Source organism: Periophthalmus magnuspinnatus, chromosome 21 (assembly GCF_009829125.3).
Source record: "Periophthalmus magnuspinnatus isolate fPerMag1 chromosome 21, fPerMag1.2.pri, whole genome shotgun sequence".
Lineage (NCBI taxonomy): Eukaryota > Metazoa > Chordata > Actinopteri > Gobiiformes > Gobiidae > Periophthalmus > Periophthalmus magnuspinnatus.
Window position 1 is genome coordinate 2,158,724 of NC_047146.1, and position 21,096 is coordinate 2,179,819.

The window sequence follows — 21,096 nt, forward strand, 5'->3', positions numbered from 1 at the left end:
TTTCGTTTTATTTACAGATGTTTTAAATCCCTTGACACACATGCATTATTAGTGTGAATGGGCTTGCCTCTCGATAGATCTGACCCGTAACTTGTTCTGTGTGGAGATAGATACGTTTAAAGGTCGTCCTGTAGCTTTAAGTCAAATCAAAAACAGACCTGGAGTTGTGTTTTGTTTCATTCACACATGTTTGAGTCGCACTTTATTATTAGTTTGTTTCATCTCCAAAGATCAAAACGCTCTGTTCCACCTTGTGATGTCATCAAGTGGTAGTTTTCAAGTGAACAGCTGATTTAATCCGTTAGTTCAGTAGAGATTGGAAAGTCCAGAGCTGAAATGATCCAAATGATTCTTGAAATCAAGGTGTAAGAAGTTTAAAAACACAGTGGAGCACTTCCTGTATCACCACATGATGACATCACAAGGTGGAACAGAGTGTTTTCAGTTTGAGAGAAGAACTCTTTCTGTGTGTGTGTTAAACGTGTGTGAATGAAACAAAACACAACTCCAGGTCTGTTTGTGATGAGGAAACAACATTAGAACATGGATAAAGAAAATAAAGAAAAAAGAGGAAAAAAAAACAAGAAAAAAAAGAAAAAAATAAGAAAAAAACAAAACAAGAAAAAACAAAAAAAAGAAAAAAACAAGAAAAAAACAAGAGGAATAAACAAGAAAAAAGAAAGAAAAATAAGAAAAAAACAAAACAAGAAAAAAAAGAAGAAAAACAAAAAATAAGAAAAAAAGAAAAAATAAAACAAGAAAAAAAACAAGAAAAAAACACAAGAAAAAACAAGAAGAAAAACTAGAAAAAAACAAGAAAAAACAAGCAAAAAATAAAAAACAAGAAAAACAAACAAGAAAAAAGAAAGAAAAAGAAGAAAAAAACAAAACAAGAAAAAAACAAGAAAAAAAACACAAGAAAAAAACAAGAAGAAAAAAAAATAAAAAAGAAAAAAAGAAAAAAGAAAACAAGAAAAAACTAGAAAAAACAAGGAAAAAAAAGACTTGGTGAATATTGAGGACTTTAAATTAAAATGGCCTCTTTGTGCTGCTGTGTCGTCCGAGGGGCTTCACACACAGGCGGCTGGGGCGGTTGGGGCAGTTGGGGCAGTTGGGGCAGTTGGGGCAGGGGGATATCAGCGTTTTTCTCACATTGGTCACCTCTGTATCTCCAGAGGAAGTGTCTCATCCGTCTGCGTCTGTTCAAACATCTGGACTCACTCTGAAACAGCTGCGACCGGTCTGCACGAGGCGGCCATCTTGAACCCACGCTGTTGTGTCGGTGCAGTTTTCCCGTGTGTCTGCGGTCTGTCAGTGAATCAGGGATGACAAACGTGTCGAAAATCAGATGCTGAACGATACTAGGGCAAGATGTCGATGCTAAAAAGTCACATTCTCAGGACAGAAATGAGCCTTTCCTGAATCTTTAGAATGATAATGAGCTGTATAAGACGATAAGACGTATAAACTACATGGAACACGATGGAATCTACAGGGACACTGAGGGATTAAACACACATGAGGACACATGGGAACAGAAAAGAAAGTATTGTATAAAACGCTCTGGAGTATAAGTCGCACCAGCCAAAAAAAACAACAACATAATAATGAAGAAAAAACATATGTAAGTCACTCTGGACTATAATTCACACCCAAAAAAAAAAACAAAAAAAAACAAAAACAAACATATATAAGTTGTACTGGAGTATGAGTCGAATAAAAAAAAAAAAAAAAAAAAAAAAATGGAAAAATGAAAAAAAAAAACATAAGTCACACTGGGGTATAATTCGCACACAAAAAATAAAACGAAAAAACAAAAAACAAACATAAATAAATTTAAAAAACATAATAATGAAGAAAAAACTTATGTAAGTCACTCTGGACTATAATTCACACCCAAAAAATGCATAAAAATTAAGAAAAAAACATATATAAGTCGCTCTGAGTACAAGTCACACCAAAAACAAAAACAAAAAAAGAAGAAGAAAAAAAAACATATATAAGTTGCACTGGAGTATGAGTCGAACCAAAAAACAAAACAAAAAAAAGAAGAAGAAAAATGAAGAAAAAAAACATACAAGGAGTGGAGTATAATTCGCACAAAAAAACAACAACCAAAAAACAAACATAAATAAATTTAAAAAGCATAATAATGAAGAAAAAAACATATAAGTCGCATTTTTGGGGAAATTTATTTTACAAAATCCGAGACCAAGAACAGACATTTTATTTTTAAAGTGAAGTTCTAATAATAATAATAAAATGTGGACCAACAGGCTGAATATCAGTACATCACGCTAACGCTAATGCTAACGCTAACGTAACACATTTATATTTATTCAGCTGAAGCACAGACAGAACTGAACACGTGTCTGGTTTGTTAACGTAAGATATTAACAGTTAATCAGATAAATAAAGTATAAAAAACAAGTTTACTCTGGATCTCACTCCAAATTGTTGTCACTTCTGAACAACTCCGTCTGCTCCAGAGATCGATGACGCACTTATTCTGCATGGATGTCATACTGGTACAAGTCTAGAGCGCCCTCGTGTGGTTGTCGGTGTAACAACAGCAAAGATGTGAAATTATATATTTGAATAATTTCACATATAAGTCGCGTCTGAGTATAAGTCGCACCCCCGGACAAACTGTGTAAAAAAGTGCAAATTATAGTCCGGAAAATACGGTACTGTGTTTTTATTATCATCGTGGTATCGGAATCAGTGTTGAACAAGAACTAACTTTTTGCTTCTTGTGAATTATGAACTGACCTTAAGACATACAGTCAGATAATACGAATTATCTGACCACCGCTTTCCAGATAGAAAGATAACGAGCGCAAAGTGGTTTGTTTGACTCTGGCTCCAATTCATTTTCTATTGAAAAACTGTGTCCTCTCTCTGTCTCTGCTGCTTCAGACTCATTTTGGTCTTAAATGTTTGTATTAATCCTCTACATGATCCTGGGTTTTTTTATTTTATTTTGAGTTTATTTTATTTATTATTATTTTATTTTAGTTATTTTGAGGGTTTTTTTTTTTTTTTTTTTGAGTTTATCTTTTACTTTTTTGTAATTTTGAGTTTATTTTAATATTTTGGGGGTTTTTTTGGTTTATTTTTTACTTTTTTGTTATTTTGAGGTTTTTTCTTTTAGTTATTTTGAGTTAATGATGATATTTTTTATTTTATTTTTAAGTTATTTTGACTTAATTTTAGATTTTTTTTAATTTTATTTTTATTTTTTGTTATTTTGAGTTTATTTTTTGTTTTTGTCTCCTCTCTCTGTACCTGCTGCTGTCAGATTCGTCAGTTTGGTCTTAAATGTTCGTATTAACCCTCTACATGATCACGGGGTTTTTATTTCACTATTTTGTGAACATGAACATTAATAGCAGATGAATCAGGTGCCTTCTTTCCCAAAGTTTGCTATGGCTAGCGTTAGCGAGAGATTTCAGCGCGTACCTTCAACTGATTGGCTCTTTGGTTGCGTCTCGGATTTCCAAATACGGTCCCTGGTTGCAGATTAGCCCCTGTAACTGCTAGCCTCGATTAGCTTCATGTGGCTGGAGCAAAACGCTGTGGGTGACGTCACACTCAGTACGCCTCTACGGCCGTGTCTCAATTCAACGCTTTCACACTTCGTCGGCTGCGTTCGTAGGGCACTTGCGTAACTTCTGGCGCGACGAGGCCGGTCCCATTTCACGCGCCCGACAAACACTGTCGACAAATGTGCCCCGCGTTTCCTTTGGAGATCAGCCGTAAACGCAGCGCGCATCCGAGCAGACTTCGCGCACTGTTAAATCCCACGATGCGCCGCGCGTGACGTCTTCTACGGGAGAAACGAGATATATTTTCTTAAAGTTATGTAATACTCGCTGCAATTGGGAAGAAATCAACTGGAACCAAAGGGAAAGGTTAATTCCCAACTTAATTCAATCTAAACTAAAAATAAACAGCTGCGACGACGACACCTCGACTCTTCTTCAATGAAATAATAAAGCATTCAAAATAAAACTGTAATTATTTCAGTGTCCATTTTACACCTTTAGCTCAGTAGTCAGCCGCCGTCTCCGTTTTTAGGCAATGTAGCGGCCAACGGAGGCTACACGGAGGAGTACCCTTCGTCGGCCGGGTCCTTCGAACGGTACTTTGAAGTGTGCAACCGTTGAATTGGGACACGTCGTATTTACAGTCCGTGTACCACAAACAGGAGTCACAATATTACAGATATTTTACGCTGTTTTATTTAAACTCTTAGCATCAGTACGTTCTTAAAGACGGCGTGTCGTGTAAAATCGACTTTTCGGCGCTTTCTCCCATGTTTTAACGCTGTTCTCTCATCAAAAACACGTCTGAAGAGGTTTTATATCATCCATGCATGTTAAAGTAATTTTTAATCTATTCCAGCCCTTTTTGCGATTAGCAATACGACATGTCAAACTCAAGGCCCAGGGGCCAAATGCGGCCCACCACGTCATTTTATATGGCCCGTGACAAGGTAAATTAAAAGGTCTGACTGTCTTAAAATATCAGTTTATCAGGAAATACACAGTTACACAGCCTTTTTTTCATATCTATGTTAATCCATGTCCAATATTTGTAACTTGAATAAGTAATAAATATAGAAACGGTTAATTAGCCCGATTAAAAAAGTAGTTGCATTTATTTTATATTACATTTAGTTACATTTAGTTACATTTAGTTACTCTCTTACAGTTACATCTGGCCCTTTGAAAGCAACTATTTTGCTGACGCGGCCCTCGGTGAAAATGAGTTTGACGCCCCTGCTGTACGAGGCTCCGCCCACAAGCCTAGATCACCCACGCTTCCATATACAAAAACATGATACTAAGCAATGCACTACAACTTCACAAACCTGGCGTTATGCGCTGTAGTTTCATTAGCGGGGGAGCAGCTGATTTCCTAAACGAAACTGAATCGTACGAACCGCGACGTCGTTAGCACGTTGTCACTGTCGACGGGATGATCTAACGCGTCGTGTGCTAGCGGTTAATCCCTCGTAGAAGCGCAGACGTGTGGTACCGCCGCTTTAAACTGCGTCCGTACCTTCGAAAATGTTCTGATGGGTTTTTTTGGTTTTTTTTATGTGGTCCATGTGACTCTTGTTTCCTTATAAGCCTCTAATTTCACACTGAGAATGAAGAAAATGTGTTTACGGCCAACGCAAACGGGACCGAGGTATCTGCGCCGTGACGATCTGTCCAAGGGCTTACATAACTCGGGATACGAGCATAACTCAGACTCGTGTTATCCTAATATGGAGTCCGTCGCTCGCTCTCTGGGGGTAAAAACACTCTCTGGTCTCGCTGCGGAGGTCTGAGAAGCAGGTGGCAACGTGGGATTCGGGGAAAGGATGGGGTTTAGCTTCCTGTTTACGGGCGCCATTTTGAGGACCTCAGCGTTCAAACAGTTTGCTTTGGTGACAGTGATGATAAGTGTCTGAGTAAAGTTTTGTGTGGTGTTTTTGAAAGAGCACGTTGTGGCCCGGGTCTTTGGGAGGGAGGCCCGAGGACTGAAGGTTTATTCTTCTGTGTGTTTGAAAATATTAAAGAAAAAGTGACAAAGAATGTGACGTGTCGTATAAGTAAGGAACTAACACGAACCCTGGTTAAATCCTGGTTTAGTCCTGGTTTAGTCCTGGTTTAGGCCTGGTCTAGTCCTGGTCCAGTCCTGGTCTGGTCCTGGTTTGGTCCGGGTCTAGTCCTGGTCTGGTCCTGGCCCAGTCCTGGTCCAGTCCTGGTCTAGTCCTGTTCTAGTCCTGGTTCAGTCCTGGTCTAGTCCTGGTCTAGTCCTGTTCTAGTCCTGGTCCAGTCCTGGTTCAGTCCTAGTCCAGTCCTGTTCTAGTCCTGGTTCAGTCCTGGTCCAGTCCTGTTCTAGTCCTGGTCCAGTCCTGTTCTAGTCCTGGTCTGGTCCTGTTCTGGTCCTGGTTCAGTCTTGTTCTAGTCCTGGTCCAGTCCTGGTTCAGTCCTGGTCTAGTCCTGGTCTAGTCCTGTTCTAGTCCTGGTCCGGTCCTGGTCCTGGTCTGAGCCCTCTCTTCTTCTCTCTTCTTCTCTCTTCTTCTCTTCTCAGGAGTGGCAGTCTTCTTCAGGCCCTGGAGGAGAGCGTGGAGCTGGATCTTCTGTACATCACTGAGAGGATCATCTCCGTGTCCTTCTCCAGCTCCGTGGAGGAGCCGAGCTACGCGGCGCACCTCCGAGAAGTGGCGTCGATGCTCCGCTCCAAACACGGACACAACTACCTGGTACGACCCCTCGCCCTCTGTCCCGCTGATGGGGGGGTCTGACAGGTATCCACGCTCCAAACTCCGCCCCTGCCGCCAGACGTTCGCGATCGGACAGTCCTGCGTGATGTCACCAACTACTGAAAATGACAGCGGCCACTAGGGGCAGCACATACTTGACTAAGAAAGCTGCAAATTTAGCGTTTAGCAGCACTTCACGATCGTTCTGCGGGTTCCTCAGGTTTACCGAGTTCTTTTCCGTTTAAACCAGCTGGATTCCAGATTTGAACCTGGCAACCCAAACGTTTTTTTTCTGCTTTTCCGAGAAACAAAACACCAGATTCTAACAAAAAAAAAAAAAACAACAACTTGTCCATCACGTCCAATGTTTTTGTAATAAATCAGAATAATAATGAATAAATCAGCGTTAGAGTAGCTGTCTTTGATTTTGAGCACGCTCTGGTCACGTGCATGACCTTTGACCTCCTGCGTTCGGTCCCTTTGACGGCAGAATGCGAGGGCCGTCCCGGTGCAGATGGAGCGGATCAGGAGGCAGTCAGCTGAGTCCTCCTCTCCGCTCTCGTATGAACAGATCTCATATTTATCTCAGAACAAAATCCCCGTTGTTGCCGCATTTTTCAGACCGTGGTGATACAGAAAATGAAATGTCAGTCCTCGTTTGTGCCGTTTTTTTGGGGGGGAATTAACTCAAAAAATCATAAACCAGATGTTACGCTCAAAGAGGGACACATTTTTTTTTATTTTACTTCTCTTCTAATATGATTTAAAAGAAAAACATAAGCGTTTCTTGTGTTTCCTTAAAAAGAAAACGCATGAATTGCACCAACGACATACTTTAGAGCTCCCTCTGCTGTCAGCAACGGGAATGAACGATCAGAAAGTAAACAAACGGGAATGCTACGCTATGCTAAAAGAGCCGATTTGACTGTAGAATGAGTCCTGCGTTGGTTCATGGGCTTAAAAACTGCACTGGAACAGTCTGGAGTTTTACCTCTGACGCATCTAAACAGGAAATATGTGAACTTTAAGGGGCTCAGAAAATATGACTTTGGATGAATAGATTACTCACAGATTTAATCCACGTTATAACGCTGTTACCTCCTCAAAAACAGACCTGGAGTTGTGTTTTGTTTCATTCACACATGTTTGAGTTTATATTTCCAAAGCTCAAAACGCTCTGTTCCACCTCGTGATGTCATCAAGTGGTAGTTTTCAAGTGAACTCCTCCTCCATTTAACTTTAGTTCAGTAGTAGATTGACAATTCCAGGACTGAAATGATCCAAATGATTCTAGAAATGAAGGTGTGTGGAGTTTAAAAACACAGTGGAGCACTTCCTGTATCACCACATGATGACATCACAAGGTGGAACAGAGTGTTTTCAGTTTGAGAGAAGAACTCAGCCTAAATCTGCAGGTTTGTGTGTTAAACATGTGAATGAAACAAAAGAACACAACTCCAGGTCTGTGTGTGACGAGGAAACAACATTAGAGCAGATCAGAGTCGAGTCATATGGACCTTTAAAGTAACAGCAGCTCTGCTTTAATGTGATCATGTGATCATGTGATCATGTGATCATGTGATCATGTGATCATGTGATCATGTGATCATGTGATTATGTGATCATGTGATCATGTGATCATGTGATTATGTGATCATGTGATCATGTGATCATGTGATTATGGGATCATGTGATCATGTGATTATGTGATTATATGATCATGTGATCATGTGATTATATGATTATATGATCATGTGATCATGTTTCGTCGTCTTATTTTTTTTCAGCTCTTCAATCTGAGTGAGAAACGTTTTGACATCAGCCAACTCCACCCAAAGGTAAAACTACTGTCTCTACAACACTGAAAACCTGGTCTAACCCTGGTCTAGTCCTGGTTCAGTCTTGGTTTAATCCTAGTTTAGTCCTGGTCTAGTCCTGGTTCAGTCTCGGTTTAGTCCTGGTTCAGTCTTTAGTCCTGGTCTAAACCCGGTCTCTGGTCCAGGTCCTGGACTTCGGTTGGCCTGATCATCACGCTCCAGCTCTGGATAAAATCTGCAGCATCTGTAAAGCCGTGGACACGTGGCTCAGTGCAGACAGTCAACATGTGGTCGTACTTCACAATAAGGTACATGAGAGGAGGAGGAGAGGAGGAGGAGGAGAGGAGGAGGGGAGGAGGAGGAGAGAGAGAGGAGGAGGAGGAGGGGGAGGAGAGGAGGAGAGGAGGAGGAGGAGAGAGGAGGAGAGAGAGAGGAGGAGGAGGAGAGAGGAGGAGAGAGAGGGGAGGAGGGGAGGAGAGAGAGGAGGAGGAGGAGGAGAGGAGGAGGAGAGAGAGGAGGAGAGAGAGAGGAGGAGAGGAGAGAGAGAAGGAGAGAGAGGAGAGGAGGAGGAGGAGGAGGAGGGGAGGAGGAGAGAGAGGAGAGGAGGAGGAGGAGGAGGAGGAGAGGAGGAGGAGGGAGGAGGAGGAGGAGGAGGTGAAGGAGAGAGAGGAGGAGAGAGAGGAGGAGGAGAAGGAGGAGAGAGAGGAGGAGGAGAAGACAAAGACAGATATAAATAGTGGTAGTAGTATCAGTAGTATCAGTAGTAGTAGTATCAGTAGTATCAGTAGTAGTAGTATCAGTAGTAGTAGTAGTAGTAGTAGTATCAGTAGTAGTAGTAGTAGTAGTAGTAGTAAATCAATCTATAAATATAAAACTTGCCTTAATACTTAAAGTAAATCCAGTATTTCTGTTTTCTGTTCATGTGTGAAAGTATAAACTGAAAGTATTTGTAACAAACAAAATACTTGTGATATTTGCAGTTTTGTCAGTAAATCTCAGTATCGACGGTAAATGTGTTGTATTTTGTCGTCTCCAGGGGAATCGTGGCAGGACTGGAGTGGTGGTGGCCGCGTACATGCACTACAGCAACATCTCCGCCAGGTGAGACAAGGACCAGTGCAAGGATGAGGTATAGAAGTAGAAGTACAAGTACAAGTAGTTTTTCAATATCTAGTGCCAGAGTGGATGGAGCCAGAAGTGTCCACATGATCACTTCCTGTTTGGAACACGGCGGCTAGCAGGTTAGCTACATCCATTTATATGTACAGTCTATGCTAGCAGGTTAGCTACGTCCATTTATATGTACAGTCTATGCTAGCAGGTTAGCTACGTCCATTTATATGTACAGTCTATGCTAGCATGTTAGCTACGTCCGTAACAGTAGTAGTAGTAGTAATAGTAGTACTAGTAGTAGTAGTAGTAGCAGTAGTAGTAGTAGCAGTCACAGTAGTAGAAGTAGTAGTAGTAGTTACTTGTAGAAAAGGTGAGTGAATGTTCCAAATACAAAACAGTTTTTTAAACCGACGACATCACATGGTTTGTGTTTGTAGGTTTGCGTTTGTGGGTTTGAATTCGTAGGTTTGTGTTTGTAGGTTTGACTTTGTAGGTTTGTGTTTGTAAGTTTGAATTCGTAGGTTTGAGGTTGTAGGTTTGTGTTTGTAGGTTTGACTTTGTAGGTTTGCGTTTCATTTGGAGGTTAAATTCTTGGGACAGACAGATGATCCGTCTCATGTGACGCTCTGTGTCTTATCTACTGTTTTGTGTCTCATTCTTCAGAACTCGCTGTTGTGTATTTGCTTTATCACAAACAGGTCTGTGGTTCAATCCCAGCTCCGACCTGTTCATACTGTCGTTGTGTCCTTGGGCAAGACACTTCACTCTCTTTGTAAACTAATAATAAATCAGAGCATGAGTCATTCAGTCCACACATTCACACTGGGCAATGTGGGTGAAGTGTGTTGCCTAATGACACAACAGCAGGTTTTGGCACTGGCGCCCCCCTGTGGTAGCTACTAGGTACTCCCAGCTGTCTCCCATCAAATTACTGACCAGACAAGATTTTTACCTGTGTTTTAATCTCTCTCTTTTCTGTGTGTCTTCTCCTCTTCTTTTCTTTTCTTCTATTTCCTCCCTTCTCTCTTTCCGTCCTTCTCTTCTTCTTCTCTTCTTCTTCTCTTGGTGTCTTTCTCTTCTTCTCCTCTTCTCTCCGTAGTGCGGACCAGGCGTTGGACAGATTTGCCATGAAGCGTTTCTACGAGGACAAAGTGCTGCCTGTGGGACAGCCCTCTCAGAGAAGGTACTGCCCTCTTTTTCTTTTGTAAGAAGGTTCCGGGTTCGACTCCCGGGTCTTTCTGTGCGGAGTTTGCATGTTCTCCCTGTGTCTGGGTGGGTTTCCTCTGGGCACTCCGCTTTTCATCGATCTAAAACAAGCACGAGTCAAATCCTCCAGCTGAGGTACTCCTGACCAAGACTAGACAGAGATCTGGAGATGGTCCCACTGCTCCTGACAGGATTAACCCAGAGACGCTGAAGGACGGGTCAAATGCAGGTTTAACCCAGAGACGCTGAAGGACGGGTCAAATGCAGTGGATGAAAGTACCGGTGCTTAATCTCACAGTGATTAGTGTGTAGTGAGTTTGCCTCAGTGCTGCCCCCTGTGGCCGGGCCCTGCTCTGAGCTCAACCCAAAGACACAACAGCACTAAGAACAAGGAACCAGGACTAAACCTGGACTGAACCTGGACTAAACCAGCACTGAACCTGGACTAAACCAGCACTGAACTTGGACTAAACCGGGACTAAACCTGGACTAAACCTGGACTAAACTAAGACTGAACCTGGACTGAACCAGGACTAAACCAGGACTAAACCAAGACTAAGCCTGGACTGAACCTGGACTGAACCTGGACTGAACCTGGACTAAACCTGGACTAAACCTGGACTAAACCTGGACTGAACCAGGACTGAACCAGGACTAAACCAGGACTGAACCAGGACTAAACCTGGACTAAACCTGGACTAAACCAAGACTGAACCTGGACTAAACCTGGACTAAACCTGGACTAAACCTGGACTGAACCTGGACTAAACCAAGACTGAACCTGGACTAAACCTGGACTGAACCTGGACTAAACCTGGACTAAACCTGGACTGAACCAGGACTGAACCAGGACTAAACCAGGACTGAACCAGGACTAAACCTGGACTAAACCTGGACTGAACCTGGACTAAACCAAGACTGAACCTGGACTAAACCTGGACTAAACCTGGACTAAACCTGGACTGAACCAGGACTGAACCAGGACTAAACCAGGACTGAACCAGGACTAAACCTGGACTAAACCTGGACTAAACCAAGACTGAACCTGGACTAAACCTGGACTAAACCTGGACTAAACCTGGACTGAACCTGGACTAAACCAAGACTGAACCTGGACTAAACCTGGACTGAACCTGGACTAAACCTGGACTAAACCTGGACTGAACCAGGACTGAACCAGGACTAAACCAGGACTGAACCAGGACTAAACCTGGACTAAACCTGGACTGAACCTGGACTAAACCAAGACTGAACCTGGACTAAACCTGGACTAAACCTGGACTAAACCTGGACTAAACCTGGACTAAACCTGGACTGAACCAGGACTGAACCAGGACTAAACCAGGACTGAACCAGGACTAAACCTGGACTAAACCTGGACTAAACCAGGACTAAACCAGGACTAAACTTGTGTCACGTGTTTGTTGTTGTGCAGATACGTGGAGTACTTCTGTGGACTTCTGTCTGGACACATAAAGATCAACAACAAGCCTTTGTTCCTGCACCATGTGATCCTGCACGGCGTCCCGCACTACGAGCCCAAAGGAGGTACGCCGCTTTAAACCACGCCCACTCCGCAAAGTACACGCCCCAGAGCCTTTAACCCTGTAGTACAGCGGGGTCAAATGTAAACAAATATCACCTAAAATCAACTTAACTACTTTTTAATTTTCGCGAACATATTCTGCTGTGATCGCCGTTTGTTTTTTTTTTATTCTTAGACGATTGTTTCTGGACGTAGCTTTTCGTCGAAGGCTAATTTTTTTGCGTACTTAGCAGCGCGTTCGGTGTCAAAACGCCGACGTACATTGTACTCTTTGACACTCAACACCGCCTTATAACGCAGAAAACATACAGGTTTTTCTCGTTGAATCGCAAACTTGTACTCGCCAACTCACCCACGCCGACAATTTTCCTCTTCCTGGACATTTTGGGATCATTACGTCCAAATATTTCTCAGTTCCGCTTCTTGGGAAAACCTCTACATGCATTAAAGCGGCGTAGACGTATTTTAAAATGACAATCACACTTTTTAATTTACCTTCTCGCGGCCACGTAAAACGACACGGTGGGCCACTTTTTGCCCGCGGGCCTTGAGTTTGACCCATGTTTTCCAGTGTGTGTGTTTAGATTGAAAGCTGATGACCTAATCGTGTCTATCCTTTTTTTTACTCTTGCATTTCTCTCTGTTTTTTGTTGTTTTTTCAGGTTGTCGTCCGTTCTTAAAGATCTACCAGGCCATGCAGCCGGTCTACACGTCTGGGATCTAGTAAGTCTCCTCTCTCTCTCTCTCTATCGCTCTGTCTATTTCTCTCTCTCTTCTCCCTCGCTCCCTCACTTCCTCTCCTCCCATCTCCCTTTCTCTCCCCTCCTTCTCTCACCATCCCACACTCGTCCCTCGTTTCCTCTTTCTCTCTCCACTCTCATCCCTCAGTCTCTCTCCCTGTCCCTTCTTTTATTTATTTATTTATTTACTTACTCACTCATTCAGTTATTTATGTATTTACTTATTTATTTATTAATGTATTCACTCAGTTATTTATTTACTTATTTATTTATTTATTTACTCACTCACTCACTTATTTATTTATTCACTCAGTTATTTATTTATTTACTTATTTATTTATTTACTCACTCACTCAGTTATTTATTTATTAATTTACTCACTCACTCACTCACTCACTCACTTATTTATTTATTTATTCACTCAGTTATTTATTTATTTACTTATTTATTTATTCACTCAGTTATTTATTTATTTACTTATTTATTTATTCACTCAGTTATTTATTTATTTACTTATTTATTAATTCACTCAGTTATTTATTTATTTACTTATTTATTTATTCACTCAGTTATTTATTTATTTACTTATTTATTTATTCACTCAGTTATTTATTTATTTACTTATTTATTTATTCACTCAGTTATTTATTTATTTACTTATTTATTTATTTACTCACTCACTCACTTATTTATTTATTTATTCACTCAGTTATTTATTTATTTACTTATTTATTTATTAATGTATTCGCTCACTCAGTTATTTATTTATTTAGTATATTTTGAGTTTTTTTGTGATTTTCATATGGGTTTGTGCAGAATGTTTTTTCAATCAATATTTTTTTCTCTCTGTTTTTATTTGTATATTTTTGTTTTGCTCAAATTATGAACGTGTTAAAAATAAACACTCAGCCTTTTCAAAACGTCTCAAACTATAATAATAATAATAAAAATTAAAAAATCATCTTTTACCTTTCAGTGCTGTTCATAAACGTAGTGGAGTAGAAAGTACAGATACTGCTCTCAAATGTAGTGAGGTAAAAGTCAAAAGTACACACCACAGATACTTAAAATGTGTACTTTAGTGTAGTACTTTACTCCTTCGACCTGGTCCTGTCCCACCTCTGTCCCTCTTGTGTCCACAGTAACGTCCAAGGAGACAGTGAGACGTCCATCTGCATCACCATAGAACCAGGACTGCTGCTCAAAGGCGACATACTGGTGAGACACGTGTACTTTTACTACTTTTACTACTTTTACTACTTCTACTTCAACGACAGGCTCATTACGTGGGATCTGAGTACCTCCTGTCCTTCATACACTCACTGTGATTGCGTCCGTGTTAAAGCTGCACTGTGTAACTCTCCCGCGTCTGGATTTGACTGTAATGTTTCGCAGTAGGGCATTAAGCGTATCTACTCTCTACGGAGACGAGCGGGCGACACTCGTCCGAGTTATGGGTCAGATCTGTGGAGAGGTGCGTGTATTTCCGGGTATTTTTCTGCCGGTAAAAAATACACATAAGTAAATAAATGCGATGGATATGTTTAATGCCTTACTGTGGGACATTCCCGCAGAGCAATAACACATCGCCATGGAGACAAGAAGGCGACAGTGGCCCGAGTTTATTTTCGAGCAATAAAAAAAACTCTACGCCGCGATGAAATAAATACAAGATAGATGTGTTAAAAGACACACTGCGGAACATTTCAAGCTAAGCGATAAAGCATCTCCATGGAAACAAGAAGGCGACAGTGATCCGGGTCAGAGTTACGGGTCAGATCTGCGGAGACGGGACGTGCAGCATGTTAGACGTGTGTTTTTTAACGTATTTTTGAGCAAGACCTGTAATGAAATAAATGCAAGATAGATGTGTTAAAAGACATACTGTGGAACATTTCAAGCTTAGCGATAACACATCTCCATGGAAACAAGAAGGCGACACTGACCCGAGTTACGTGTCAGATCTGCGGAGACGGGATGCATGTTAGACGTGTGTTTTTTAACGTATTTTTGTGAGCAAGATCTGTAATGAAATAAATGCAAGACAGATGTGTTAAAAGACATACTGTGGAACATTTTAAGCTTAGCAATAAAGCATCTCTATGGAAACAAGAAGACGACAGTGATCCGGGTCAGAGTTACGGGTCAGATCTGCGGAGACGGGACGTGCAGCATGTTAGACGTGTGTTTTTTAACGTATTTTTGAGCAAGACCTGTAATGAAATGAATGCAAGATAGATGTGTTAAAAGACATACTGCGGAACATTTCAAGCTTAGCGATAACACATCTCCATGGAAACAAGAAGGCGACACTGACCCGAGTTACGTGTCAGATCTGCGGAGACGGGATGCATGTTAGACGCGTGTTTTTTAACGTATTTTTGTGAGCAAGACCTGTAATGAAATGAATGCAAGACATGTTTTAATACTTTACATCTCCATGGAAACAAGAAAAGTTACACGGTGCAGCTTTAGGTTAACACGTAATTTTAAATACTCTTCACCCCTGTTTTAAAGGTGTGATTTTTAAGACCTGGTTTACAGCCGGTTTAGTCCTGATTTGTCCTGATTTATCTGTAGACCGGTGTTAGACCTGGTTGAGTTCTGTTTTAGTCCCGGTCTTTTCCCCGCCGTTTCTAAACATTTTACACGTTTCAGTTCTCGTACAGTTTGGCGGCGGATTCCTGTAGTATTTTTTTACAGCCGCGCCGCAGAGAAGTCTCGGCGCTGCTCCCGTCTTTAACCCGAGCCTCATTAGCACAGCGTGAACCTGGAAACTCTGACGCCAATGAGCAAGGCACTTCCTCTGAAAACACGCAGCCGAAAACGCAAAGGACACGCCGGTTTAGAACGAGGAGAAGAAAAGACGTGTAAAAGTACTCAAGTAAAAGTAACGTTATGTCTAAATAATATTATTCAAGTAGAAGTACAAAGCAGTGGTCGAAGAAATGACCCGGGTTTGTGAAGTTGTAGTACAGTATTTAAGTCGCACCAGCCAAAAAATGTTAATAATGAAGAAAAAAACATATATAAGTCGCACTGGAGTATAATTTGCACCAAAAAAAAAAAAATAATAATAATAATTAAAACAAAAAAAAGCATAATAATGAAGAAAATGAGTCGCAAAAAAAAGAAGAAAAATGAAGAAAAATGAAGAAGAAAATATATATCGCACTGAAGTATTATTCACACCAAAAAACAAACAAACAAACAAAACATAAATAAATTTTAAAAAAGCATAATAATGAAGAAAAAAACATATGAGTTGCTTTGGAGTATAAGTCGAACCAAAAAAAAAAAAAAAAAATCATAAAAATGAAGAAAAAAAACATATACAAGTCGCACTGGATTATAATTCACAAAAAAAAAAAAATAAATAAATAAATAAAAGCATAATAATGAAGAAAGAAAACATATATAAGTCGCACTGGACTATAAGTCGCATTTTTTTTTCCGGAAATTTATTTTACAAAATCCGAGACCAAGAACAGACATTTTATCTTTAAAGTGAAGTTCTAATAATAATAATAAAATGTGGACCAACAGGCTGAATATCAGTACATCACGCTAACGCTAATGCTAACGCTAATGCTAACGCTAACGTAACACATTTATATTTATTCAGCTCCATGAAGCACAGACAGAACTGAACACGTGTCTGGTTTGTTAACGTAAGATATTAACAGTTAATCAGATACGCTACGCTAACGTCACATATGCGGCTTAACACGAGAGACACGAGAGTTCTTTTCACTGATGTTTACTGGGGTCTTACTTCTTTGTCACAGTTCACACCGTAGAACAAACACGTCAAATAAACATAAGCTCTGGATCATATCACAGAAACGCACAAAACTGCACATGAACGCACGGAAAATATATGTACGACTTTGGCCTGTGAGTAAACAAACCGGTGAAATCAAAACTTTATATTGTACTTTTTAATTGTTTCTTAAATAGTGCTCTGTCGGACTTCACGTTAGCATAAAAGGCTGAACCAGAAAACAGGAAGTAGTTTTCTAGACTTGAATTAAACATTTACAATATTGTTCCAAATGAAAAATGATCAACTTTTTGGTTTCATAAATGAAGGAGGAATAAATACGTGGAAATATATAAAAGAAAACGCGTCAAGTCAATTTTCTTAGGGGTATTACAGACACAACACTGCCATCTAGTGCTCAGACAAGTGAACTGTAACATGTGTAATCAACCGTTACACAACACATATGTAAAAAACTGGTTTGTTAACGTACGATATTAACAGTTAATCAGATAAATAAAGCAGAAAAAACAACAACTTTACTCTGGATCTCACTCCAAATCAATAAATCCACTGAATTCTTCATCCTCGGTGTCGATTCTGAACAAATCCGCCCACTCCAGAGAAAGATGAAGCGGCGTTTCTTCTTCTGCGTAGATGTCATACTGGTACACAAGCCTAGAGCGCCCTCGTGTGGTTGTCGGCGTAACAATAACGAAGATGTAAAATGATATATTTGAATAATTTCACATATAAGTCGCGTCTGAGTATAAGTCGCGCCCCCGGACAAACTGTAAAAAAGTGCCCAGAAAATACGGTACATTGTTTTTTTTTGCATCCCTCTTTTGTAAATTTACGTAAAATTGTCATGAGCATTGGCCAGAATCGTACAGCTAAACATAACTAAGGTTTGAAAAGGGCCCAGGAGAGATCTCTAGATTACTCAAACATGAACGGGTGACGCTGAAAACCTCTTCAGACGTGTTTTTGATAAAGGAACAACATTAGAACACGGCAGAAAGTTTCAAAAAGCTCCCTCTCTTTACCTGAAATAATAAAATTCAAGATAAATAGTTAGTTTTGCTCGTGGTGTTTGGGACTAAAACGATGATGATGACTTTGCACTTAGCGTTTCTTCGGTCCAAACTTTCCCGTTTGGCCGCGCTCCTCTCTCTCTCCTCTTAAACCTGAAGTGTTTACGACTCTGCCGTAGCCGGTCGTAATGCGGGACGGTCTCTGAGTGCTGATCTGGGAACATTTAGTCGCTCCTCTGCACTCGCAAATGATCTGCTACCCTGTAAAAGTCCGATAAGAGGTTTAGAATCGGGGAAGCCATTTACAAAGGTGTGGGTGTGATACTAGCGAAGTACTACGCATGTGTAGTCGTGTACTTTTCCACTACTGAGTACGTTTGTAGCAGCAGAAATGAGATAAATAATCAGATCAGATTTTTGCACCGTTTTTAAATGTGATCACTAAATAAACCTGGTGCCATGTGCGAGTGAATCAGTGGATTTTCAGAGTAGCTGTTGTACTCACAGATAAAATATACTGCATTTTAAAAAGTAAACATTTGTAAACAGTAATATTTGCCCCTTCAGTTTTATATTTGCCCTTTTTACATAACTGTCCTTGTCCAAACCTGCACCGGTGTGAACTACCAGACAGAAATCACATTATCACCAGATGGAACTGTTTACATCACATTTACATAATCTGATTACTCCAGAAATCAGACAACGATCAGACTTTGGGTTTGTGTATAAACACGGCCTGAGTTACACAGAGGAACAGTCTCAAGAGGAAGAGTCCACAAGAGTCTGACGCCCGAGCCGTGACCAACAGAACATACGTGTGCAGTTTCATACATGTGCAGTTTTAGACGTGTGCAGTTTCATATGTGTGCGGTTTCATACGTGTGCAGTTTCAGATGTGTGCCGTTTCATACGTGTGCAGTTTCATACGTGTGCAGTTTCATACGTGTGCAGTTTCATACGTGTGCGGTTTCATACATGTGCAGTTTCATACGTGTGCAGTTTCATACATGTGCAGTATCAAACGTGCAGTTTCATACATGTGCAGTTTCATATGTGTGCGGTTTCATACGTGTGCGGTTTCATACATGTGCAGTACCAAACATACTAACCTGTACACGTGTGTCTTCTTCTTGTGTTTACAGTTGAAGTGTTACCATAAGCGTGTGCGCAGCCCGAGCAGAGACGTGATGTTCCGTGTGCAGTTTCACACGTGTGTGGTGCATGAACTGTCTCTGCTCTTCAACAAGGAGCAGCTGGACCAGTCCTGCAGAGGTACACGCTTCAGATCGGGACAAAACACGCTACTGCGACACGCTTCAGATCGGCACAAAACACGCTACTGCGACACGCTTCAGATCAGCACAAAACACACTACTGTGACACGCTTCAGATCGGGACAAAACACGCTACTGTGACACGCTTCAGATCGGCACAAAACACACTACTGTGACACGCTTCAGATCGGCACAAAACACACTACTGCGACACGCTTCAGATCGGCACAAAACACACTACTGCGACACGCTTCAGATCGAGACAAAACACGCTACTGCGACACGCTTCAGATCAGCACAAAACACGCTACTGCGACACGCTTCAGATCGGGACAAAACACGCTACTGCGACACGCTTCAGATCGGGACAAAACACGCTACTGCGACACGCTTCAGATCGGGACAAAACACGCTACTGCGACACGCTTCAGATCGGGACAAAACACGCTACTGCGACACGCTTCAGATCGAGACAAAACACGCTACTGCGACACGCTTCAGATCGGGACAAAACACGCTACTGCGACACGCTTCAGATCGAGACAAAACACGCTACTGCGACACGCTTCAGATCGGGACAAAACACGCTACTGCGACACGCTTCAGATTGGGACAAAACACGCTACTGTGACACGCTTCAGATCGGCACAAAACACGCTACTGCGACACGCTTCAGATCGGGACAAAACACACTACTGCGACACGCTTCAGATCGGGACAAACTTCAGATCGGGACAAAACACGCTACTGCGACACGCTTCAGATTGGGACAAAACACGCTACTGTGACACGCTTCAGATACATGTGTCACAGTATCGGGGGACGGTTTGATTCTTTGAGCTGATACTCGACGTTTGTCTGATGACCTGCCGCTGTGACCGATTCTTTCACATATCGATATTCAGATTTTCGTTTCCATAGCGTGTTTGTTTTGTTTTGTTCGCCGCTGTTTCGGCTCAAACCGCGGCGCTGTCCTGTGATTGGTCCGTCCGTCACAAACAAACGTGAGAATTCATCGTTCTGTGTTCAGTTAAAGTTCACAGAAAAATTTGTTGCGTGAATGTTGCGTAATTAACGTTAAATGAAAGATAGAAAAGCAGCAGTATCTCCATGGAGACGAGCGGCGGAGGAGCGACGTAGTGCGTCTTTAATGTTCATAATGTGATGAGCTCACGTTCTCCTCGTGTTTGTGTTTCAGACGACAGGTTTCCAGACTACGGGAAAGTGGAGTTTGTCTTTTCTTTTGGTCCAGAGAAAATCAACGGTAAGTTTCACACATTAGAGTTTAAACAACTTTATAGACAAAGTGAACCATGGAAATACAGAGAGAGAGAGAGAGAGAGAGAGAGAGAAAGAGAGAGAGAGACAGACAGAGAGACAGAGAGAGAGACAGAGAGAGACAGAGAGAGAGAGGCAGAGAGAGAGGCAGACAGAGAGAGGCAGAGAGAGAGAGAGACAGACAGAGAGAGAGACAGAGAGAGAGAGACAGAGACAGAGATACAGACAGAGAGAGACAGAGAGAGAGAGACAGAGAGAGAGACACAGAGAGGCAGAGAGAGACAGACTGAGACAGAGAGAGAGACAGACTGAGACAGAGAGAGAGACAGACAGAGACGCAGAGAGAGAGAGACAGACAGAGAGACAGAGAGAGAGAGAGACAGAGAGAGAGAGACTGAGACAGACAGAGAGAGACTGAGACAGACAGAGAGACAGACAGAGAGAGAGAGACAGACAGAGAGAGAGAATGAGACAGACAGAGAGAGGCAGAGAGAGAGACTGAGACAGAGAGAGACAGACAGAGAGAGACAGACAGAGAGAGAGAGACTGAGACAGACAGAGAGAGAGAGAGGCAGAGAGAGAGACAGACAGAGAGACAGAGAGAGAGAGACTGAGAGAGAGAGAGAGACTGAGACAGACAGAGAGAGAGACTGAGACAGACAGAGAGAGAGACTGAGACAGAGAGAGAGAGAGACAGAGAGAGAGAGAGAGAGACAGACAGAGAGAGAGAGAAAGAGGCAGAGAGAAAGAGAGACAGACAGATAGACAGACAGAGAGAGACAGACAGAGAGACAGACAGAGAGAGAGACTGAGACAGAGAGAGACAGACAGAGAGGCAGACAGAGAGAGAGAGACTGAGACAGAGAGACAGAGAGAGAGAGACAGAGAAAGAGAGAGAGAGACAGAGAGAGACTGAGACAGAGAAAGAGACAGAGAGAGACACAGACAGAGAGAGAGACTGAGAGAGAGAGAGAGACAGACGTAGAAACAGAGAGAGAGACACACACACAGCAGCCGTCTCACATGTTCATGATCGGAGCTGTGACTTTCCCCCATTCAA

At 41.6% G+C, this 21,096-nt stretch overlaps 1 protein-coding gene across 8 annotated transcripts in view; it reads left to right on the plus strand.

Annotated features, from left to right (window-relative positions):
• Nucleotides 1–21,096, plus strand: part of LOC117389177 (tensin-1) — a 239,718-nt gene that overhangs the window by 155,450 nt on the left and 63,172 nt on the right. For all 8 annotated transcript variants that reach the window (XM_055230572.1, XM_055230573.1, XM_055230579.1 and 5 more), the window contains 10 exons: nt 6,091–6,262; nt 8,050–8,100; nt 8,265–8,387; nt 9,116–9,180; nt 10,292–10,375; nt 11,834–11,946; nt 12,607–12,667; nt 13,827–13,902; nt 18,627–18,756; nt 19,957–20,022. In XM_055230572.1, coding sequence (XP_055086547.1) covers nt 6,091–6,262; nt 8,050–8,100; nt 8,265–8,387; nt 9,116–9,180; nt 10,292–10,375; nt 11,834–11,946; nt 12,607–12,667; nt 13,827–13,902; nt 18,627–18,756; nt 19,957–20,022 — 941 coding nt within the window. The remainder of the gene's footprint in view (nt 1–6,090; nt 6,263–8,049; nt 8,101–8,264; nt 8,388–9,115; nt 9,181–10,291; nt 10,376–11,833; nt 11,947–12,606; nt 12,668–13,826; nt 13,903–18,626; nt 18,757–19,956; nt 20,023–21,096) is intronic.